The sequence below is a fragment of the Cydia amplana genome, chromosome 18 (genome assembly GCF_948474715.1).
Source record: "Cydia amplana chromosome 18, ilCydAmpl1.1, whole genome shotgun sequence".
Lineage (NCBI taxonomy): Eukaryota > Metazoa > Arthropoda > Insecta > Lepidoptera > Tortricidae > Cydia > Cydia amplana.
In genome coordinates this window covers 14,428,613-14,451,990 of record NC_086086.1, presented here as the reverse complement: position 1 = coordinate 14,451,990, position 23,378 = coordinate 14,428,613, and the positions used below count along the sequence as shown (strand labels likewise).

The 23,378-nt window shown below is 38.0% G+C and overlaps 1 protein-coding gene across 1 annotated transcript in view; it reads left to right on the top strand.

Annotated features, from left to right (window-relative positions):
* Positions 1 to 18,285, top strand: part of LOC134656654 (synaptotagmin-4) — a 41,023-nt gene extending 22,738 nt beyond the window's left edge. Inside the window, exons 5-10 of the mRNA XM_063512217.1 lie at positions 4,750 to 4,884; positions 5,495 to 5,608; positions 12,909 to 13,020; positions 14,606 to 14,733; positions 16,342 to 16,534; positions 18,157 to 18,285. Of these exons, the coding sequence (XP_063368287.1) occupies positions 4,750 to 4,884; positions 5,495 to 5,608; positions 12,909 to 13,020; positions 14,606 to 14,733; positions 16,342 to 16,534; positions 18,157 to 18,273 (799 nt within the window). The 3' untranslated portion in view covers positions 18,274 to 18,285. The remainder of the gene's footprint in view (positions 1 to 4,749; positions 4,885 to 5,494; positions 5,609 to 12,908; positions 13,021 to 14,605; positions 14,734 to 16,341; positions 16,535 to 18,156) is intronic.
* Positions 18,286 to 23,378: the final 5,093 nt, after the last annotated feature.

Sequence of the window (23,378 nt, the reverse complement as noted above, 5' to 3'; positions counted from 1 at the left end):
GACAGTATTTCTGAACTACAAAGTCCAACCTCATTTAATATTTTTTTTATTATTCTGTCTATTTCTCCGCAAAAGATACCAATATGCGAGACTGTAGTAGGACCGTCCATTTCTCGTGGACAATAGGAATCGAATTCCAAACCGCTTACATTATACATGAGGCTGCATTGTGGGTTTGTGTCAACGTACTTGCGGCCGGGAACGGGGAAGCCGGTCGATATTCCTATCAGGACGTAATCTGACCGCAGGCAGACTAAAGGAAGATACCTATAGAATGCTGAAGTGTAGGTTTAAAAGATAGGAAAATACTTAGCAACTCTGATTAGCATGGAACTTAAATTACCTACCCACATTAGGTATGTTAACGTTCGATATTTGAAGTTTGTAGGTACCTAATTTTGATAAAAAAAAATATTATGCTGTAAAGACACTTTTACCCGACTACGGTAAAGTTATCATTTTAGAGGTCTATCTCTTCTAATTAACTATTCCGGAAATTTTCGCCAATCCTCCCTAACCGTCTTTGAAAGTAAAGAAGTCGATTAATATTATCATTATGAGTGAGGATGTTTCAATTAATACAAAATACGAGTATTATAATTATTAAACATTACAGCACTCGTCCATTAACTATTACGTCCCCATACCTGCCTCCGTTTAAAACTCCGTTAACAATACATTTTTTCTGGTATGGAACGTAGAAACAGCATTTTTAAGCAGAATCCCACGGTAAACATCCGATTTCTTTTTTATTCCGAATCCATCAATGACAGTCATAAAGATGGATTAATCGGGGCAAACAAGCAATACGCGCTAAAATCGATTGGTTACCTACTCAATAAATATAGGTGGGTGAACAGGGTGGTGATATCGCTAGCCTTACCTAAAAGCGAGACAGCGCTTTGCGCATAGGATGTATCACACTAGAATGGTCCGGGTCCGGGCTTCTCAAGCATCTCGTCATCAGTGTCATGACTGATTACTCGTCATAGAAATCAAAGCGCCAGACGCTTCGGCCCGGACTCGGACCATTCTAGCGTGAGTCACCTACGGCTGTTAAAGTATGGCGATTAGCGATCTTCGCACACAGGAGCGGCCCGCAGATCCGCATCCAATATGAAACTGAAAACCATAAAATCAATGAGGTGCTAAACAACCGAACCCCATCGAAGCCCACTCACGCCCCCGCGCCGTGCGTCAAACTCATTATTTATAGACTATACTTTATAGTTAACGAGCTGTCTTACATCGGAGAAGGGGAAACTGTCTGCAAATAGAATTATTCTATGTACTGTCTATGTGGAAAAGACGGAAAAGTGTACTAAAACTTAAGTAGTAGGTAACTTCAATGTACATTAAATTATAAACGAGAGTATGAAGGTAACTCCGGGGCTACCTATTAGGTGTCGTAAATTTTCTGTGAACTTTAAACCTGGGTCTAATCTAAACTATTTGTTTTTTCTAAATAAGGTGCAAGCTGGGTGCAAGTATTAGCTAAAGTGTCATTCTATGGAACTTGATGCTAACTTTGTAAACAAAAGTCTCTAGTAACTTGACATTCAGAGACAATTTTAATATGGCGGTTTGTTTATATAGTTAGCAGATTCCATAGAATGACACTTTAAGATATCTCATTCCACATGCATTCCACTTACCTGTCATCAATATGTCTTTAAGACAGCTAATAATAATAATAATATATTTTATTAGTCAAGCAACATGGCTCAAAAGGCTGTGAAACATAAAAATTTAAATTACAACTAAAATTAAAAATTAAAAATACAGAATAGATTACATTAAGATATTGCCTACTAATGGAGGAGGCCTTTACTCGTAGAGGGGTCCTTATATAAACATTTAAATAAATAAATGATGTATAATTTATTAATCTACATATGTTTTTCGATATTAAAATAAATAAATAATAATAATAAGAAAATAAATTATACTGTAAACTTGCAATATTATAATGTGTAATTGTAAAGTATAGTACCTAATGCATGAAATGAAATATTAACTTAATTAAGAAATGATATGTTTGTTTATTAAGGAATAAAGAGGCTATATTACTATTATTATTATATTTTAATTACACACAGAGTGATTTAGTGTCAGCAAAGAATCACCTACGCATATAATTTTAATAAATTAATATAATAACTATTATCCCCTTTTCAAGGTAATAATGTAATATGAAAGAAAAATTATAAACTAAAATTAAAAACTATATAAAGCTACAATTAAAACATAAACTAAAATTATAAATAAAAAAGTGGCTCCAGCTCTGTGCCTTTGGGCAGGGTGCCAAGAAGGCTGGCGGCATTGCCGCGCTGGACGGCAATACCAATGCGTTGCGCCAGGTAGGAGCCAGCCCTCTTGTCACCCGTCGCCTCCACGAGGCGCTTCGCCAGCTCGGTGAATATGCCGTGGGCGCCAGGTCCCCACGGCCCAAGGGTTTCCACCCCAAACGGCTCAAACATGCAGCCAGGATCAATGGCTGCATATTTGCGCCGCTTGAGGTGTTCAGCCGCGTTGGCGGCCGCACCAGCTCTGATTATTATTATTGCCTACTAAAATATAATTAATTGATTTAAGGGAAACATGTCATAAGCTAAGAAACATTACCATATGTTTTTTAAGTGGTTGTCAAATATTGGCACTGCAGACTGAGCTTGGTCTAACTCTATTGTCATCATAACTATATTCGGGGTAAAAGTCAAAAGTTATCAAAATCACCTCTCAATGTCAAAACCCGCGCGCACGACGCCTACACTTCCGATCTTTCTTATTAAGTACCTAATATTATTACCAGAATAAACAGCTCACGTACCATATCCTACGTTACCAGGCATCTTACAACTTGACAAATAAAATTTAAAGCCATGTTATTCCTGCGTCCCCGTGGCGGCAGTAAAAGTCTTTTATGGCCTGTTTCAGACAAATTTAACCTTCAGCCGCGTCGGCAGCCAACTATACGAGTATCTTAATAAAATACCATAGGGAAAAAGAGACTTTAAGTATCTGCGCTTATTCCATTGTGAAAGATACCGGCTCCATTATTCGTCTACGGGTCCATTATTTTTCCCTAAAGTAAATTAATACTTACAACAAAACCACCTTCGTTTATATTTTGTCCAACGGCAAACAAGTAAAGTTTTCAGATGCCTGTGCAAACTTAAATGTTCAACGATGCCGTTCCTTAGGTACATAGTTACTATATTTATCCATATAAAATGACTCCTTGGTTTGTCTAACTGCAAATGTAAGGTGGTAAGAATATTTTTATAGAGGTCTACGCAAGAGCGGTAGGCCCGCAAATCATAATAAGTTCCTACCACCTCATTAAACGGTAAATCTATAGCGAGATGTTCTGCGAGTGAGTTGCGCACTAGCTGGCGAATACTGCCGCGGTAAACTCGTGGTAACGCTTCTAGTACCTAATTAAATTAAACCTCGTACAATACACGATATTTGCTCCCGACGCTATTGGTTTTGTTTTTGTTGAAGTATTGCGGGTGTAGTGGCTCTTAACTTTTCAATAGGTATTTGTGTTGGCTTTTGTAACACAATATGTGTAATAAGGGCTTTTATTATAGTCTAGACTTAGCTTAGAGCTTTAGTTGTAGGCTAAGGATATCACTACATAGTATAAAACAAAGTCGCTTCCCTGTCTGTCTGTCCCTATGTATGCTTAGATCTTTAAAACTACGCAACGGATTATGCTGCGGTTTTTTTAATAGACAGAGTGATTCGAGAGGAAGGTTTATGTATAATTTGCAAACTTGTGGCTCGGAGTCTTGAATGTCGATTTATTCAATATTCAAAATGGAATAAGTATGGAGGGAAATAAATTGGATATCCATAGTTGAAAACGACTTCATCATTTTTTTTGTCACAATTACAAAATTCCTCAATGGTGGCGTTTACGTTTAGTTAGACCATTTACAAGTAAGTATGAGATTTTGGCACAAAATAAAGTTATCATGATGGGTACCTACACGGAAAGAACATGTCTAGTATTTTTTTTTTTCAAAAATGTGAATTTAATCTCAAAATCTAGAGCTCTCAATGAACTATTTGTTACAGCTTCTATAAATATAATAACTCCTTTTTTTCTCACTTTAAAAACACCCACACACGAAAATTATATGGTTAATTATGTACATATCGTTCCTTTCAAACCGCGATAACTCAAAATGTTGTCAGAGTGACTAGACATGTTCTTTCCGTGTACCCTTCATGGAACTCTAATTTTTTTAAATTCCACGTCTTTACATGATAAAAATGTATTTTCACCTCAGCAGCTCGAACAAGGGTACTTTGCTACTTAAAAACAGTGAGCAAAATCGCATTTTGCTCACTGAGTGAGACAAAATGAGCAAAATACGATTTTGCACACTCAGTGTGCAAAATGCGATTTTGCTCACTGTTTTTAAGTAGCAAAGTACCCTTGTTCGAGCTGCTGAGGTGAAAACTTAATTGTTATATCTTAAGAAAACATGAGTGAATAGAGGTAAGCGATGAAGAAGGAATACATGTTTCGGGTTCTCTAATATGTTCTCACTGCTGAGGTGAAAAGTTTTGTGAACTACACGAGATCAAAGTTATTTACATCTCGTGCGCTTTTGAGTCCCTTACTACGCTCAAGATTCTAAATTAGTATAGAATCTTTCGCTTGCACGGGACTCAAAATAAGCACTCGAAGAAATATCAAACTTTGATCTCTTGTTGTACAAATAACTATTTCAGATATGAGAACGAGAAGAACGCATTGGTGGTGTCGGTGGTCTCCTGCCAGGGCTTGCCAGGGCGCGAGCCCGCGGGCCCCGACCCCTATGTTAAACTGCAGCTGCTGCCGGACAAACAACATAAGGTCAAGACCAGGTCAGTATACTTACTTACTGCTGTGGCGCAACGACCCGAAGTGGATCTTGGCCTCCGACACCAAAGACCGCCATGCTAATCTGTCCAAAGCAGTTTCTGTCCAGTCGACGGCGCCGAGTTCGCTATAAAGGTCTTTTTGTACTTCGTACACCACCACCACCACCAGTTTACCACCAAGTCACCTTCGTGCACCAGGTTAGTATCGTTAACTAATATAATATCCAATGAGATCACCCGGTGTAGCGTCTCCTCTGTCGCTGTCAACGTCTTGCCACAAAATTCTAACAGATGGCGTTGGCATTTCCAACATCGCGCTTACGGAGTTCCGAATGTCAGTTACTTTATATACTACTCCTAGCAAACTCTCGTCGGACTTCGGTCCCCAGGCACAACACCCGCCTAAGCACGAGCCTAGATCGAGTCTGTCTTTCACGACTCGATCTGAGTCTTTCACGACTCTTCTCTTTCCGCACAGACTCTAGAGAATGAACTTTTTATTGCCCTCTCTCTACATACTACACTGGCAAGTTAAGCAAATCATACTGTTGAAATAGCCGTGGGTGACAATGAAGATCCTTTATTCCTTTCACTTATCTGTTCCATATTCCAGGGTGGTACGCAAGACCCGCTGCCCCGTATACGACGAAGATTTCACCTTCTACGGCCTGGCGCCGCACCAGCTCCCTGCCATCACGCTGCACTTCGTTGTGCTTAGCTTTGACAGGTGACTAATGACTATACATTGTCAATGTTTTTCCAGTAGGTATCGTAGTGCCACCAGTGACCGCACTTACATTTTCATCTAAGAAAATAAGGGCTGTGCAGCTACTGGGCAGTGTTGCCACATTATATAAGAAATCGGCTTGTAGATACTTAAGCTTTGGATTCCTCCGAAAACGGTGCCGTCATATGACGGCCGTCATATAGCGGCAGCAAAAGACGGCCGTCTTTACGGTGGCGACATGTGGAAAGTACCACGGCGTCATAACACACCGTCATCCACCAAGGTCAAAGCGGCAAATTTGAAAAATGTAGGCGCGATGGGATAACGTCCCATAGAAAATTTGAATTTCGTGCCTTTTCCTACTGACAAGATTTGCTTGATCATCTATAAACAAACAAAACAAACAAAACAAACAATAATTTATTCGCAGAAAAAGGGTTAAGATTACATGTGTTAGTGTAATAAATAAGTATGTTTCACCTTTTCCGACCGTTTTAAACAGTATGCAAATTTTACAATTACAAAGGATATTTTAGCATTTAAATTCTACATACAAAATAAATGCGACAATTGGTAACATAACGACGAGTTATATCAGTAAAATTTAAGAATCAGAATCCGTATGATTCATAAAATCCTTTACAGTATAAAAACAGCGATCATTGAGCCAATATCTCAGTTTTTTAGTAAATTCCTTGCCCTCGAGTTCCTTTATTTGGACTGGTAATTTATTGTATATTACAATACTTGCATTGTAAGCGTTCCTTCTGTAAATGTCAGTCATGCATCGCGGTTGATTTAGCATATTTTTGTATTGTGGTCTAGGGTTGCTTGAACAATATATATCGGAACGTTTGACATAGTACTTTGGAAACTTTTTAACAAAATTACAGATTTTTAGAATGTACATACATGCTAGAGGTAAGATTTTGTGTTTTTTAAATAATGGTCTACAGCTACTTCCAATTTGAGCGTTAGATATTGCACGTACACATTTTTTTTGTAATTTGAACGCTCTTTCCACTTCAACAGAGTTACCCCAGATGATGAGGCCATAGTTGAGAATAGATGAGACGTGACCGTGGTAAGCTGTGAGGGCGGCTTCATAAGACACAGACTGACGTAGTTTTCTTAGGGCAAATATGAAACGGTCTAGTTTTTTACACACTGAGCTAATATGTTCTCTCCAATTTAGTGAGGAGTCAATATTTAAACCTAAAAATTTAATGATATTACTTTTCTGTAAGGGAATGTTGTCAATATTAATGTTAATTTGTGGCGGTGTTGTTCTGGAAGAATGAAATTGCATAAATTGCGTTTTACTCAGATTTATTAGAAGATTATTATCAAGTATCCAATCATTCATCTCTGTCAAGGCATCGTTGATATCTGACTCATATGTAAGTTGGTTTTGACTCCTGACTACGATGGTTGTATCATCTGCAAAAAGTATGGTTTTAGGCTTAGTGGCTTTAGGAAGATCATTGATAAAGATTAAAAATAAAAGTGGCCCTAAGTTACTTCCTTGAGGTACTCCTGAAACAACCGTACGTAAAGGTGATCTGTATACTAATTTATGCAAGCTATTATCAATCTCAACAAATTTTGATATTTCAGTACATTGCTGTCTATTGGTTAAATAAGATCTAAGCCAGTCATTTGTTTGACCTCTAATTCCATAACTATCTAATTTTTTAAGCAGTTTTAAATGATCTACAAGGTCAAATGCTTTTGTCATGTCAAGGAATATGGACATAACAGGTAATTTATTATTGATAGATTCTGTTATATATTTAATAAATTCAAAACATGCCAGTTCTGTGTTAAGGCCTTTTCGGAAGCCGTATTGATCAGGATGTAGGATGTTATGTTTGGTTAAAAAACTTTCTAATCTGACACAAAAGGCTTTTTCAACTATTTTTGACAGTATCGGGACAATTGTTATTGGTCTATAGTTGCCGGGATCGTCACGTTCTCCTTTTTTATATATCGGTTTTATAATGGATGTCTTTAACTGTTCAGGAAAATAGCCATGACTAAAAGACAAATTGATTGCGTGTGCCAGAGGGCCACTTAAGAAAGATGCAGTTAGTTTTACTAATTCAGTTGAAATATCATCAATGCCAGAAGTTTTGCTGTTGTTCAGAGACATTATAATTTTATAAATCTCATTGGAATCCGTTGGCATCAGGAACATAGTGGATACGCAATTTTCGATATTTATTTTTGTTGGCTGCTTAGTATTAATTTTTATTTTATTTACGTTACTCAATTCAATGAAATGATTGTTAAGTGTGGTGCAGATATCATGAGGACTGTCATAAGTTTTGTCATCAATTTTCAAATATTTTATATCAGTTGAATGGTCTACGCTTGATACCTGCGAGGATATGATATTCCAGGTTGCTTTACATTTGTTTTTATTTGTAGTTATATATTTATTGTTGCTAATTTGTTTTGATTTATTTATACATTGTGCAAGTACTTTACCATATTTTCTAAGAGTAATTTTATTATTATCTATATTATCCCCACTTTGCCGACTTATGAAGAGCATTTGTCGTTTGACCTGACAGGATTTACGGATACCTGTAGACAACCACTTAATATTCTTTTGTCTATTGCTAATTTTTACTTTAATAAGGGGAAAACATAAGTCATAGAAAAGTTTCAATAGATCATAAAATATTTTAAACGCTTCCTGTGCATTGTCAGAACTTAAAACCTCACAAAAAGATAGAGCTTTAATACTATCATGAAACTTTCTGACATTATCACGGTTATAGTCCCTTTTCATTTCAAACCAAGTTGTATAAGATTTAGTTTTATTAATATTTAATGTGATGGATTGGGCTCTATCGTGATCAGACAGCTCAAGTTTGTGGGTGTCAGATTTAACATTACGGATGTTACTAGCAATTTGGTCTATACATGTATTAATTCTAGTGGGTGTATTTATATGCATCGCAAGGTTGTAACTCCTTAATAAACTAGATAGGTCCTTCGTAACTGTATTATCCTTAAGGATATCTATGTTCCAGTCACCACATACAACAATTTTTTTCTTTTTATATTTTAGGGCTATAAATTGGAGCAAACTCTCAAGTTTATGTAGAAAAACACCATAATGCGATTGAGTTTGTTGTGGTATCCTGTAGATGGTAATTATTATTAAATTAATGCTAGTAATTTCAATACCACAACATTCAAAATAGAAGTTAGACGCTAATTTTTGAACAATATCGATGGACTTAACTTCTAATGACTTTCTAACCAATATTACTGTACCACCTCTACATGTCTCTCTACTATATGATGCTGCTAGTTTAAAGTTATTTAATTTTATGTTTTGTTCAGAGCCTTTTTTAATAAATGTTTCACTAAAACAGAGTACATCAATATTTTGATAATTATTTTGAAATTCGTTCAATGTAAATTCTAAACTATCCAGTTTGTTAATTAGACCACATATATTTTGATGCAAAATTATAAATTTATCTATATTTTTATTACTCTCTGTGTTAATTTTCTGCTGTGTTAAGGTATAGTTAGAAGGAGTAGTGACGAAAAAACTTTTTAGCAACAGTCTTTTGGTTACCTGTGTTTGACATATCATGCATAGTACGTTCAGATCTCTGGGAAGCAGCCTCAGCAACGTATCGACGCTCACATTCTGGGTACATGTTTTTATTTACATTCATATTGCTCTGTAGCAGTTGCAGCTAGGGTTGCCAACTATTTTTTGGTGGAATATAGTATTTTCCAGAATAAGGCATCAAAAATATAGTAATTTCAAAAAAATATAGTACTTTTAGACAAAATACTAAACAAGTGTAAAATACGTTTAATCGGAAATATAGTATTTTAGCGTACTATATATTTTTCCAAAATTATATAGTACAGAGAGCCAAAATATAGTACAATACTATATAATATAGTACGGTTGGCAACCCTAGTTGCAGCTGGTAAGACTTAGTGTACAGCGTACAGGCTATTTGGTGAAACATTTTTGTGGCCAATTGTTTTAATAATGACGTCTTATTGAAAGTATTACTGATTGGCTTATGATCGCATGTTACATAGGTACAATGGTTAAATTGTTCCGCAATAAATTTAATCATGTTGTTCAGAGGACGTACATTTAAGTAATTATTGTAAGGCACTTGTAAAATTATAATGTTAGTATTCTCTAGACTTTGGACTAAATAATATAGATTAGCGTAAAGTTTGCTGGGGTTTTTATCGTTGGTTCCGGTCATAATAATCAGGAAGTCATCTTTGCACAACGATGCTCCACAGCTCGGCAGTGATTTCAATACATTCCTCGTATCAGCACCAGGGTTAGAGTAGCACCTGATGTCGAAGTAAGATCCATACATTGTGCTCATTGATGAACCGAGATTTCTTCCTTGCTGGTCAGATAATATTACAATTTTTCGTTTAGACAATCCATGCGCCATTCTTTTTCCAAAGTCATCTTGAAACTGCTTGTTATATATATTCGAGTATGGATTTTTGTTGAATATATGAGAGTTTTTATTTTCTGTACTATTAGATTGTGTTGTTAAGTGCGATGGTGTCCGATTCGAAGAATTTGCGAACTGCGTGGACTCTGGTGTTTGTTTTTCAAGTTGGTCAACAGATGGCGCTGGAGTACTAACATCTTTCGGGGACCCCAAATTACTCCCGCCAATGTTCGCATGCAGGTCCTGTTTTTCTTCAGTCGACGAAAAGTCCATCTTAGTTCTTTTAACTTCTTTTTTCTTCTTAGTTTCAGGTTTATTTTGATTTTTTGAACTCGAACCGGTGACAGGAGCAGGAGTTAACTTCTTTAATTTTGTTTCACACTCAGTAAGCCTCTTAGTTAATGACTTATTTAAAGCTAGTAATTGTTCAATTTCCGAGTCCGCAGAATTCAATTTATCTTTGAGTTCACTAATTTCATTTGACATTTTCTGGAGATTCTGGCTGGTGTTTAAACGTAAGTCACGGTAAGTCGGATTTAATACTGGTGATTTCAAATGTGACGCGTCTTCATACTCATCTTCAGATAAACCAGAGAAGGAGTTTTCTGTCTGGATATTTATTTTATACTTCTTGCGGACTGTAACATTGTCACAAGAGAATTTTGGAGATGAAAAGTTATTAGCATCCGAGGTGGATGTGGACATGCAGGATTGACATGTGAATATTTTCTTATCTTTTTCCATCAAATTGAATCGATGTATTGTTACATGTGTACAATCCATGTGGTATGACTTTTTACAACTAACGCATTGCAAGCGATATTTATCATTAATAATATTATCACATTTACTGCATTTGGTCTCCATCTTGCGGTGCTATTGTAGAGCTTAGTTCAGTGATTTAGCCGGAGAGTAACAGATGGCGTTGTACACAAATCCACTAATTATAGAGAAAATATTAAGATCAGAATTAACATAGTAAGTACAGAACCACGGAATGCACTTATAACTGACTTATAAACAATCCAGTCCACCTATATAGTATTTATTTACAATATTCACAAAGTTTTGGCTAAAGGTCATTGACCGTAGTAGGTAGCGTCCTTTCGGCGGCAGTTATGTAATTTGAAATTATTCGATATTTACACTAATTCTGAGTGTAAATCCTTGATCACGTAAGTACGTAAACACTGTTTTTTTATCACTGTAATGAGTAATTCCGTAAGTTGAGTAATTACGTAATGTTTTAAGCGGCAACTTTAAGTTCAATTTTTTGCTTTGGTAATTCACTTTATTTACAATGTCAATATTGTCAAAACACTGAAATTATAATTACACTGCACTTATATACAATCCTGACCACATATATGGTGTTTATTTACAATATTTACAACGTTTTGGTTAAAGGTCATTGACCGTAATAGGTAGCGTCCTTTCGGCGGCAGTTATGTAATTTAAAATTGTTCGATATTTACACGAATTGTGAGCATGAATCTTTGTTTATATACGTACGTAACATTAACACTGTTTTTAATCACTGTAATGAGATAGTTGGAATAATATTATAGTTGATACGTAAAAAAGTCACAGATTTAAAGCTTCAAGTAAGGGTACACTATTTGAACTCGTAGCGTCATTTTATCACTAATGTTCTTTGAGATAACATGTACTGTTATCAATTACATTTTAGTCTATCATTAAAAACACTTTTTTGACACTTTAATGTAACTTTTACCATTTTTACGAATTAAATAACGCGCTGATTATGATTATATAATTTACTTGGAGGATGAAATATCATCAGAAGAGGAAAATAATCGTAGTACGGAATCATTTATTCAAATCTCGTGTCATTTATTCAAAATGGCGTCACCGCTATCTAATAAAACGTTCACGAAACTATCGACACCGTCATGACGGCCGTCATCTTACGTTACGTTGACAGTCAACGTAACGTAACGCCGTCTAGGAAACCGCGCCATCTTGTTTACATAGACAACGTTCTAGTGACGTCAGTCAACGCTATATAGCGGCCGTAATATGACGGCACCGTTTTCGGAGGAATCCAAAGCTTTACCCTTATTTTCTGGGATAAAAACTTAGGTGTCGGGTTAAGGATGACCCACGTTAGACCGGGCCATATCCGGGCCGGAGCTTTCGGCGCTTACTTTTCTATGTAAGATGACAGGTGATCACGTGATGCTTTCCATAGAAAACGAAGCTCCGGGAGCTCCGGCCCGGAGCCCGGACACGGGCCGGTCTAACGTGAGTCATTCTTTACTGGTTCCCTGTCGGTCACTGGTGCCACTACGTTAGGTACTTATTTAGTTTACGGACATAAAATGGGAAGATCGATTTTCATTTTAAAAATATTGAGAGGTGAATGTCAAAATAATTTATCGTAGGCTTTATTGAACCCATTTCGTCAACATTTTTATGGGTTCCTTTACTTCCTTTATGTAACGAAAAACATTTATTGAAACGGCTAATTAACGTTACACAATGGAATCGATTATATAAGTAAAGGACGAATCAAAATCACAAATCAATTTCACTAAGGAAAGAGGAAAATTCATAAGTACCTCACTCAGTAGGAAATCGTGAGAATGTGATGATCATGACCCCCGCGATACAGGCCATGCCTAGTGTGGGGTTCACTGTAACGTGCCTGTTAAACTTTTATTATGAATAATAATAAAAATATTGTTATTGTTACTGTTATTATTCCACGTGGAAAACTTTGCAGAAATTCTCCGCTTAATTATCAGCCATCAGCCTTTCCTTTGTTTGTGGATAGAGGTGTAGATGCCTAATGTTATGTTATTTGTTTCCAGATATTCCCGGGATGAGATAATCGGCGAGGTGGTGGCGCCACTGTCGACGCTTCAGCTGCAGAGCGGCGAGGCCATGGCGCTGTGTCGCGAGATCCAACCCCGTAGTCTCAAGGTACCTAATGTCCTCTGGAGTCCACCCTGTTCGGTACTGTGAAGGAGATCGCCTAGCCCCTTTCGTCCTTGGTGGTGACGTGGCCCTTCCGGCCACAAAAAAAAAAAAAAAAAAAAGATCGCCTAGTGAGGAAGAATTTGCACTTATCCTTAAATGGATATATATATAGTTTGTCAAAGGACTGTCTCATTTCAAACATAGCCAGAGGGAATCATACCATCTTTGTAGTTTTTTTGGTTCTTATTTACTGACAATTTGGTTTGACCAACTATATGAAATATGACGAAGCCGCGCTTCCAGTCTTTTAAATAAACTCTTTGTTCTGACAGACGCGAGCCAAGTTCAAATTTTAAATATAGCTGGTCAAGAAAATCATGTCAGTAAAAAAAGGCGCGAAATTCAAATTTTCGATGGGACGATATCCCTTCGCACCTACATTTTTAAAATCTGCCGCCTTTTTTTACTGACACGACCAAGTATAAATATTGCTTCAGTATCCAGTATCTCGTCAAAACAAACCAAAAAGGTAGCGAATAGAATCCTTACAGGTTTACAGTAACTATTACCGGCCGACGTTACATGAAATCGATCACTGCATGAGAAGCTAAAATCCCTATCCAAGAAATTTCTGACTTACATTTTGCAGGTTTTTTAAAAAGAAGATAATTTTTTTGTATAAAAAGTACCTAGTCTCATTTACTTCACAAGTTTATTAGTTCTAAGAAATCTATACATATGTGTATACATATTGTGGAATATGTGATTTGAAAACCGTTGTAGATGGGGGTCTCCAAACGTTTACGCTTGAAACGCGACCGGGTTTTTCGCGACTTTTTTCTCGGACCGAATCGTCAGACTTGCGGCCCTGGTTGGCCGTGGTTAGGAGACCTAGGCTACCCAATCACATTGTGACAACTTCCAAAACTTATAGTTCGTTTTTTTTAGCATTAGAAAGAACTTGAAAGAAGGTAAGCGATTTTGACATGTCTTTTAATTGAAAAACACTTGGAGGATACAACTAAACGGAGTAGCCATTAACAGGCTTTCCCCTCTGTCGAAAATAGGCGGCCAACGGTCATACACAATGTATGGACTGACGTTTATCTGACATGGCTATTTTTACGTTACGCATACATTTGACGTTATTATTATTATTGGGGTGGTATCGGGCCTTTGAGTGTCACGTCGACCAAGTATTGATCTATTGTGACGGCCCTTTAAAGTTCATTACTAATGCCCGTTGCATCCAGAAAATTACAGATGCTTTGGGCCGTAACGTTCTGTACCTCATTTGACATTTGACGTTCCCCTCCCCCGCAAAAATCGGCAGACATTTTGTACAGAAAATTACAGACATGGCGTCTCCGTTTGATTATATCCTCCAAGGAAAAACACTTTTTAAAAACCTATAACTATTACTTATGAAAGCAGAAGACTATAAAAGATCGTATTAGATTCATAATTGTTACATATTTGCCGTAACTTATTTTTAAAATGGGTTTTTCAATTAAAAGACACATCAAGATTGTTTACCTTATTTCTAATGCTAAAAAAACGAAATATAATAAGGAGTATAATGTAACAGATGCGCAGCGTGGGCCGCGGCGAGGTGCTGGTGTCGCTGTGCTGGCAGCCGGCCGCCGCGCGCCTCACCGTGGTGCTGCTGAAGGCGCGCAACCTGCCCAAGATGGACGTCACCGGCCTGGCCGACCCGTAACTACCTTTTTCTCAGAAATGGACGGCAAAGTCGACGTTGCCGGTTAAAAAATAGATCGCAAAGTGCGTAGTTTATGGTCATTCGAAAAATTAAAAAGTTAAAAACATTGCAGTCTCGGGACCTGCAATGTTGCATACAAATTCCATTATTTAACGAGTTCCAAACTTTTTAAAACTTCAAATGGCCATATCAAATGAAGGCATAGCTCCCTTAAACAGCCAAACAGATGATCAGCATTTATTATTATAGAAAGAGATATCTGTTTCTCGCTCTCACTTATGGGTGCGACGCTCCAAGGTCGCGGTGCGGTGCGATAGTCGGTTACAGGCTTAATGTTGGTACCGCGACTATTTAGGTGTCTCAAATAGGTTGGCGTATTTTCAGCAGAAAAATACACTTCTTTTTTTTTTAAAGGCAGCAAGCTAATTTTTTTAATGGTTGTATTTTTTTCTGTGAAAATTAATGGAAAATTAGAACGTTGCTTCTGTAAGTTCTGTAAAATATTTCTATTTCTTGCACCATTTTTGAGAAAAGCACATATGACTCGGCTGGAAGGCTACTTGCTGGCTTCGGATTCAATTTAACGGACTCCCAAGGTCGTCCGTTTAAAACGAATCCTCAGCCTGCAAGTAGCTACTCCCGAACCTCGACAATAATGTACTATTAAACTGCTACTTGCAAAACTTATTACAATCCTATACTGTAGGTACTTGCGTCTTGCTGTGCCGTGCCCCGGGTATACTCCTCGGAACCTAACTATGAGACTGGCCGGCTGAGCTGTTAACGCCGCTGCCTTTATTTAAGGAACTCTATAATAAAGAAGAAAATGCGAGTTTCATTGCGTCATTTGATCGGTCGGCTGAATTGTTGTAACCTCAATCCGCAATGTAACTAAAATTGCATGCGATTTGGCGCGCCGTCTAAACGAGCTCGTACGGCTCGGCCACGACATTGAGCGACTCGCGACGGTGACAGCGATAACCATAGGTTGGAGCGAAACAGCGATCGGACCTTTCGTTCCCACCTATGGTTGTCGCTGCCGCCGTCGCCAGTCGCTCAATGTCGTGGCCGAGCCGTTACTTACGTATTAGAGTCTGTGCGGAAAAAGAAGAGTCGTGGAATGTATTGATCTGCATACATTCCAGGGGGCCGATTTTTGAATTTCGATCGCTCGATTTCGCCACTCGAAATTCGGTGGAAAACGGCGAAATGATAATTTTTGAAATACAAGCCATAGAAATTGGGAATCTAGTGGTATTGACCACTCTATTTCAATTCTATTAGTAGAATTTAGATGCCTAGCAGTGGAGATATTATTTAACGAAATACATGAAATCGAGCGGTCGAAATTCAAAAATCGGCCCCCAGACCACCTATCATGGTCGCATTTTTATCACCTGTCACGCTATGCGTCACTTTCGCACTTACATATTTGTTAGAACGTGACAGCCATGGTGACAAATGATAAAGAGCCGGCCATCTTAGCCCTACAGGACTCTTCTCTTTCCGCACAGCCGCTAGGAAATTTGATTTCACCCCGAAACTTTTTATCCTCAATATTTATGAACTCAGACGTCACATGTCTACGCACTCTTGTTTCACAGATACGTGAAAATGTACCTGCTGTACAACGGGCAGCGCATCGCCAAGAAGAAGACGCACGTGAAGAAACGCACGCTGAACCCCGTGTTCAACGAGTCCTTCGTGTTCGAGGTGCCAGCCGCGCCCAACGCCGCTCTAGATCATGTGGCGCTAGAACTGCTGGTCCTGGATTGGGACCGTGTCACCAAGAATGAGGTACTTTACTGAGAGTCCGTATTCAAGTCTTCGGGTATATTACCTGCAGCGTTCACCACGTCGTACAGCTTTTGATATTTGACTACTAGCCACTTCACTATAAGTCGTGTCCAAGAAATCCTTAGTGTTCGAGGTGCCAGCTGCGCCCAACGCCGCGCTCGACCATGTGGCACTAGAGCTGCTGGTCCTGGATTGGGACCGTGTCACCAAAAATGAGGTAAATACTTCTGTTACAATACTCCATGTTCGAGTTACATATTTTCTCCCCGTGTTCGACCACGTCTGTTCCTTCATAGGAACTGCGTCACCGAGAGCGAGGTAAGTATACTGCCAAGTTCAACTACGTCGTTGTACAGCTTCTGATGCTTGACTGGGACCGCATCATTAAGAATGAGCTACTTCACTATAAAAGTCGTGTTCAAGAATTCCTTAGTGTTCGAGGTGCCAGCTGCGCCCAACGCCGCTCTCGACCATGTGGCGCTAGAGTTGCTGCAGGTCCTGAGCCCGTATCATGAGTCACTGACAGTGTCAAAACTGACATATACGCTATCGAGAACGTAATTTACTTTCTATACATCGCATTCGCACTAATAAGCGAGTACGAGCGAGATGTATAGAAAGTAAATTACGTTCTCGATGGCGTTTATGTCAGTGCCAAACTGATGGTAGCCGTACAGGATTGGAATTGCGTCGCTAAAAACGAGGTAAATACTTCTGTTACAATACTCCATGCTCGAGTTACCTAACGTTCAAAATACCCCGCGTTCGACCATGTCTGCTCCTTAATAGGAACTGTCATGAACTGTGTCACCAAGAGCGAGGTAAGTATACCTTATGTATGTTGAATCATATAACAATAATTGTCTTTAGGTAAGTTTGTCTCGTAAATTTTTAGCGGAATCAATACAAATTTCGAGAACTTGTCGAATTAAATGATGTCTCTTTTTGTCGCTCGATGACAAGCGAAAAACTCATTTATGGAAAGTATAAGTAAGAATAAAGTCCTAAATGTTCAATGCTCCGTTTGTCATGGCCTCGTTCAGATCGCGGAGTACCTACTGGTAGTTTCGATATAAATAATGATTTATTAGAAATACTTATCATTAAAGTACATACACTGACAATCCAACCTCTAGACTGAGCTTAGGCCAATTCTTTCATGAAACCGATGCTGCCAAAAATACGGGGGTGCGGGGGGACGAGGTGAGCGAATCCCGTGCCGTGATTGCTCCGTTCAAAGACACGGACCAATCACGGCACGGGATTGACTCGAAGATGGAGTAACGCTACCGTATGTGTGGCAGACGGGGTAGCGCGACTATGCTATGTCTAGAGGTTGGATTGTCTGTGAGTACATACAATAAATAGACACAATTATCAAAAATACTTAAAACTAAGAAATATACTAGAAATAACCTTAACTATAAATACAACTTGATTGGGTTTTGATTTGATATTATAGATTTAAACCAACTCGGCCGTTTCTAAAATATAAAGTCTATTTTTTTATTCGGTAGACTGAAATGACAGTTCATAGTATGAACATAAAATGTCATTTCAAACTATGAACTGTCATTTCAGTCTACCGAATAAAAAAATTGACTTTAGTACCCCATTTCCAGGTGATCGGTCGACTGGAGCTGGGCGCCAATGGTGCCGGCTCGGCGCGGCACCACTGGCGCGAGGTGCAGGCCGCGCCGCGCCGCCAGATCGCCGACTGGCACAAGCTCAAGGAGTGAGACGGCCTGATACTATCCGTCTCACGCCTGACTCAACTGACCTGTTAGATTAAAGCCCTTGCTACACGGTCGCCGACAAGCCCCCAGACCGCCTGGCCTTGGTCCGTCCCGGACCGTGTAGACAGTTGTTTCCAACAAAATTTGACCAAAACTGACCAAGGTCAGACGGTTAGTAGGCTTGTCGGCGACCGTGTAGCGAGGGCTTTACTCTCCATTACCCTGGAACTTGACTAATGTAACGTTTGTATGAATCAGGGATGTTGCGGATGCCGATTTTTTGACATCCGCGGACGCGGATGCGGATTTTTAAAGGCTCACATCCGCCTGCGGATGTCAAGATAGTACCATAAAAAACGTCAAATATTACAAATTAGTAATTTTTATTTCAAAAAACCGGCCAAGTGCGAGTCGGACTCGCGTTCCAAGGGTTCCGTACATTAAGTCCCACTCACGCTTGACTGCTCATTTCTAATAGGTTTTTTTGGTTAATGACTGAATTACCTAGCAGTCTAGCACTTACGCCGATGCTAAGACGTTCCTGTACCGACCTGTTTCACATCCACATCCGCATTAAATCCGCATCGATTTTATGCGGATGCGAATGCGGATGTTGAAAATAATGCGGAAGTTCCGCGGTTGCGGATGCGGATATTCGCAACATCCCTGGTATGAATCTGTCAGTCTCACGCCGTGGACGTAACCTGTTAGTTTTTTCTTTTTACGGTAACTTTGGTCAATTTAACGTTTTCAGAACACCAGGGGCCCCCGTTTCTCAAAAGCTTGTAACTTGTAATACGAGCGGATATCACTTTTTGACAGCTTTTGTTAGAAAGAAACATCCACTGGTATTACAAGTTACAAGCTTTTGAGAAAGGCCCCTGCGCTTAAGATTTTCTCTACAGATAATAAATATAAGTATTGCAGAACAGAAACATTGATTCCATCAGATAGGCGCAAGCTAAAGGAGTGAGACACCACGATGTCTGTCTCGCGTTCTCTTTTAACCTGAAAGTTTGGCCAATGCAACGTTTTTTAGAACGCCTATTTCAACAAGATATTTTTAGTGAATTGCAAAAATATTGCATAATGATTCGTCAACAAATTAACGAATTCCATTGTGTAACGAAAATTTTCTCCAGAAATATCGTATAGTTTCGTTACACAATGGGATAAATTAAATTAATGACAAATTAAGGCTCAACTTAAGTCTCCTCGCGTACATAGTAGTTTTGAAATTCACTTCTAAACTTTTCAGGATTTTCATCTTAATGACTACTGTTTAGATAAACAACTTCTTTACACAAAGCAAACAATTGTGGATTTGAATCAATCGTTACATTTTATCAATTTCGTGTTAAGGGAGAGTATACCACTAGTATGCCATCTTTTTGACCACCCTTTTTTAATTTAATTACTTCCATAATTATTTGCTGATCCAGATACGTTTTTGGTAAAGACAGCAGTTATTGGAGAGGTCAGTATTTGTAAAAGAGGAGGGAATGTCTTGCATTATACTTCCATTCTCAATATGGAAATTAATGTCTATCTACTTATTCGTAGTTATGAGCGTAAAAAAACAACAGCGCCTTGTTTACTCAAAAACTACATTCCGCTTATTAATTTGTTATGTATTTATAGTTTCTTTATGTAAATATATATTTTTTTCTGTGTGCGACGTTTGATTTTGATAAATATTTTGTTAAATATTTATCAAAACACGTTTACGAGAACTCGTTTGTAGCCGGATAACAGGCACAAACAAAAAAGGTTTTTTTATGTATAATTGTTTTACGAATATTTTATGTTTACTTCACTTATTATTGATGCACGTTTGTATAATCGAAGCTCGAAGGTTTTCCACCACCATGGTTAAACCAAAGTCCAAAAGAGGTATAGAGTTAGCTATAATTTTGTAATATAACGTAGTTAGTAAATCATTCTTATTTCCAGACCAAACCGATCTCAGGAACTTTAAAAGTATTACGCACACAGTTTTGTATACTACTCGATTTTTCAATGTTTCAAAAGTGCCAGTTGCACCATCCGCACTTGTCAGACTGATCAATGTCACCCGGCGCGCCGCGGCGGTCTACTAAACTTTCCATAGAATAAAATTTAGTGAACTCTTTAACCCTTATCTTGGCAAGGCTCAAAATATCTTAAATATAATATTTTTTTTTGATTTCGGTCACCTATTGAGCATACTAGACTATAAAAAAAATAAGGAAAAATATGTCTCCATTCTTTTTTTCTATAATAAAGGAGGGTAGCTCGACATATTTATGGCAGAATTATATTGTTAGGTAATAAAGTTACCCTGCTAGATTTTTTAAAGTTCCATGTATCACGGGTGTTACAATGCCAAGATAAGGGTTAACAATGACAAACAGTTTGGTGCAACCGACCCTAAACGTTTTTCATATTTTTATGTGTAGTTAAACTTGAATGTAGACATCGGGATCTCGTGTTTAATATAGATGTAGATTGTATTGTTTATTGTGAAGAAGTAGAACCTCAGTCTTACTTCGTTTCAACTCTACATATCTGTATATAAACACTTGATGTAACATTGGGAATTAGGAAGATATATTAATATGTCTTGAAGAGATATTTGGACAGTAAGCTACACTTGATGCAAGTTAATTGCGATTTGATTCCTTTATGCGTTTTTTGACGTTATTTAGTTATCTTTACAAGATTATTTGTATATTAGGAACGATGGCCATTGACATATGAATAGATAAATTACATTACTCTTAAGGCTTTGTAATCAATACAGGTATCTATAGATAGTAGGTTCACTACGGAGATGACACAGTCGACATCGAACACGATACAAAAGTACAACATTTCTTGAACACTCTTTGTTATTCGCTACGTGCACGACTGGTGCTGCCCTCATTTTGCCGGACTTTCTACGTTAAATCTTATGAAGTAAAATTAGTTCAAGCGGCTGCCGCTAGTACTAATATCGGACATTCCATAAGATTACCTGTGTTTGTGACGATACTCATACCAGTAAACATTATTGGATGTTGACTGTACCAGTATAATTAATTGACTGAGTGGCAAATAACATTATGTGCCATTCTACTTATCGTTGGCGTTTGAAATATCTCGTGGTTGACGAAATGTTGAACGGCCCAAGTTACTCTGTGCCCAAAAACATGTAAAGTTACATATATTTACGTTTTCTGGCCCTTTCTAACTAAAATACAATAATCATGTCATAGCCGATCATTGTTGTCTATGCTTTATGGATGGGTTTAAGAAATGGTTACATAGTTGAGAACTTTCAATGGTCATAAATGCATTCCTTTGTGTTACGAAAGTTACCCATAATACATGTATGATTCCTTGTCGTTATACAAAGGTATCTAATAAATACAATATACTATACATGTATATTAAATACTCTAAAAGGGTTAAGGGTTTTAATACTCTTACGAGGGCTGTTTGATAAGTACCCGTTTATGAAAAAAATTATCAGTTGTTTTGGTTTATATGCATTTATTTTTCTTCATAGTCTCCTTTTAGCTCTATACACTTGTTCCACCTATATTCAAGCTTCAATAAACCATCCAAAAAGTATGATTTCGGAAAGTCATTAAAATAGGCCTCTGTGACGGCAATGACTTCGTCATTTGATCCAAATCACTTACCACCGAGCCATTTTTTCAGGTTGGGAAACAAAAATAAATCGCATGGGGTCAAATCTGGAGAATACGGGGGGTGAGGCAATAGGGCATAGCGTAATTGTGTTAATTTAGCCATCACAACTCTAGACGAATGAGCTGGTGCGTTGTCGTGATGAAACAGCACTTTTTTATTTTTTAAATGGGGTCGTTTGTCCTTCAACACAGCGTCAAATTCATCCAATAAATTGGCATAGTACTGCCCTGTTATCGTTTTCCCCTTTTCTAAGAACTCAATATGTATAATACCCTGCGAATCCCAAAAAACGGTCGCCATGACCTTTCCAGCCGTTGGGACGATTTTTGCTATCTTTCGAGCAGGTTCACCCGGTAAAATCCACTGCTTCGACTGCCCTTTCATTTCCGGGGTGTAGTGGTGAACTCACGTTTCGTCTACGGTCACGAAACGACGCAGAAACTCCTTCGGGTTACGTTTGAACATGGCCAAACACTGCTCCGAAGTAGTCAGTCGGTTCCGTTTTTGCTCCTCCGTGAGTAAACGCGGCACCCACCTCGCCGATACTGTCTTCATACCCAATGTTTCTTCTAATATGTTTTGTACCCGCTCGATTGGAACATTTACAGCATCAACGATTTCTCGAAGTTTAATTCGGCGGTCGGCTAAAACGATATTTTCAATTTTCTTAACCATATCGTCTGTAGTCACCTCAATTGGGCGGCCTGGACGATCCTCATCAAAGACGGTTGTTATCCCCCGCTTTAACTCGTTAAACCAGTATCTGACGGTTGTCATAGAAGGAGCACATTCATGGTAAACAACTTGCATTCTTACTTTTATTTCATCACATGTTTTTCCTTCCAAAAACAAGAATCTAATTACAGACCGATACTGCTCTTTCTCCATTTTCACAATTTTAAGTTCACGCTTTCACTGAATCGCTGTCAAATGAGAAAAAAACAAAAGAATGCTGTTTTTTTAAAAAAAAATCCCACCTCTGAAAAATGGCTTAAAACGATTGTATAGATATTTTCGGCCCGTGATATTAATACATTTGGAAAACGGGTACTTATCAAACAGCCCTCGTATAATTAAAAAAAAATATTGTAATTAAATGGGGCCTCTGAGTCTATTTAAATGCGTTATATATTGAATTACGACTGTTTTTTTTATATAGGTACATATATGTACCTATAATTAATTAGATATAAAAAAATAAGCTTACGATTTATTTTAAGCCGTTTGAATGAATTAAATTAAAATTTCAATGTTAAACGTCCCGTTTAAGCATAGACAACATTTTTATATCTATTTATAATGTTTCAGGACTTTCAGGTAACTACATAAGTACTAGTTTAACATCAATACTCAATACTATCAGTTTAGTCAGAAGGAAATACTATGTATAGAGCTAGGATAGGGAAATCAATCTATTTTATACGTAGTTCGTG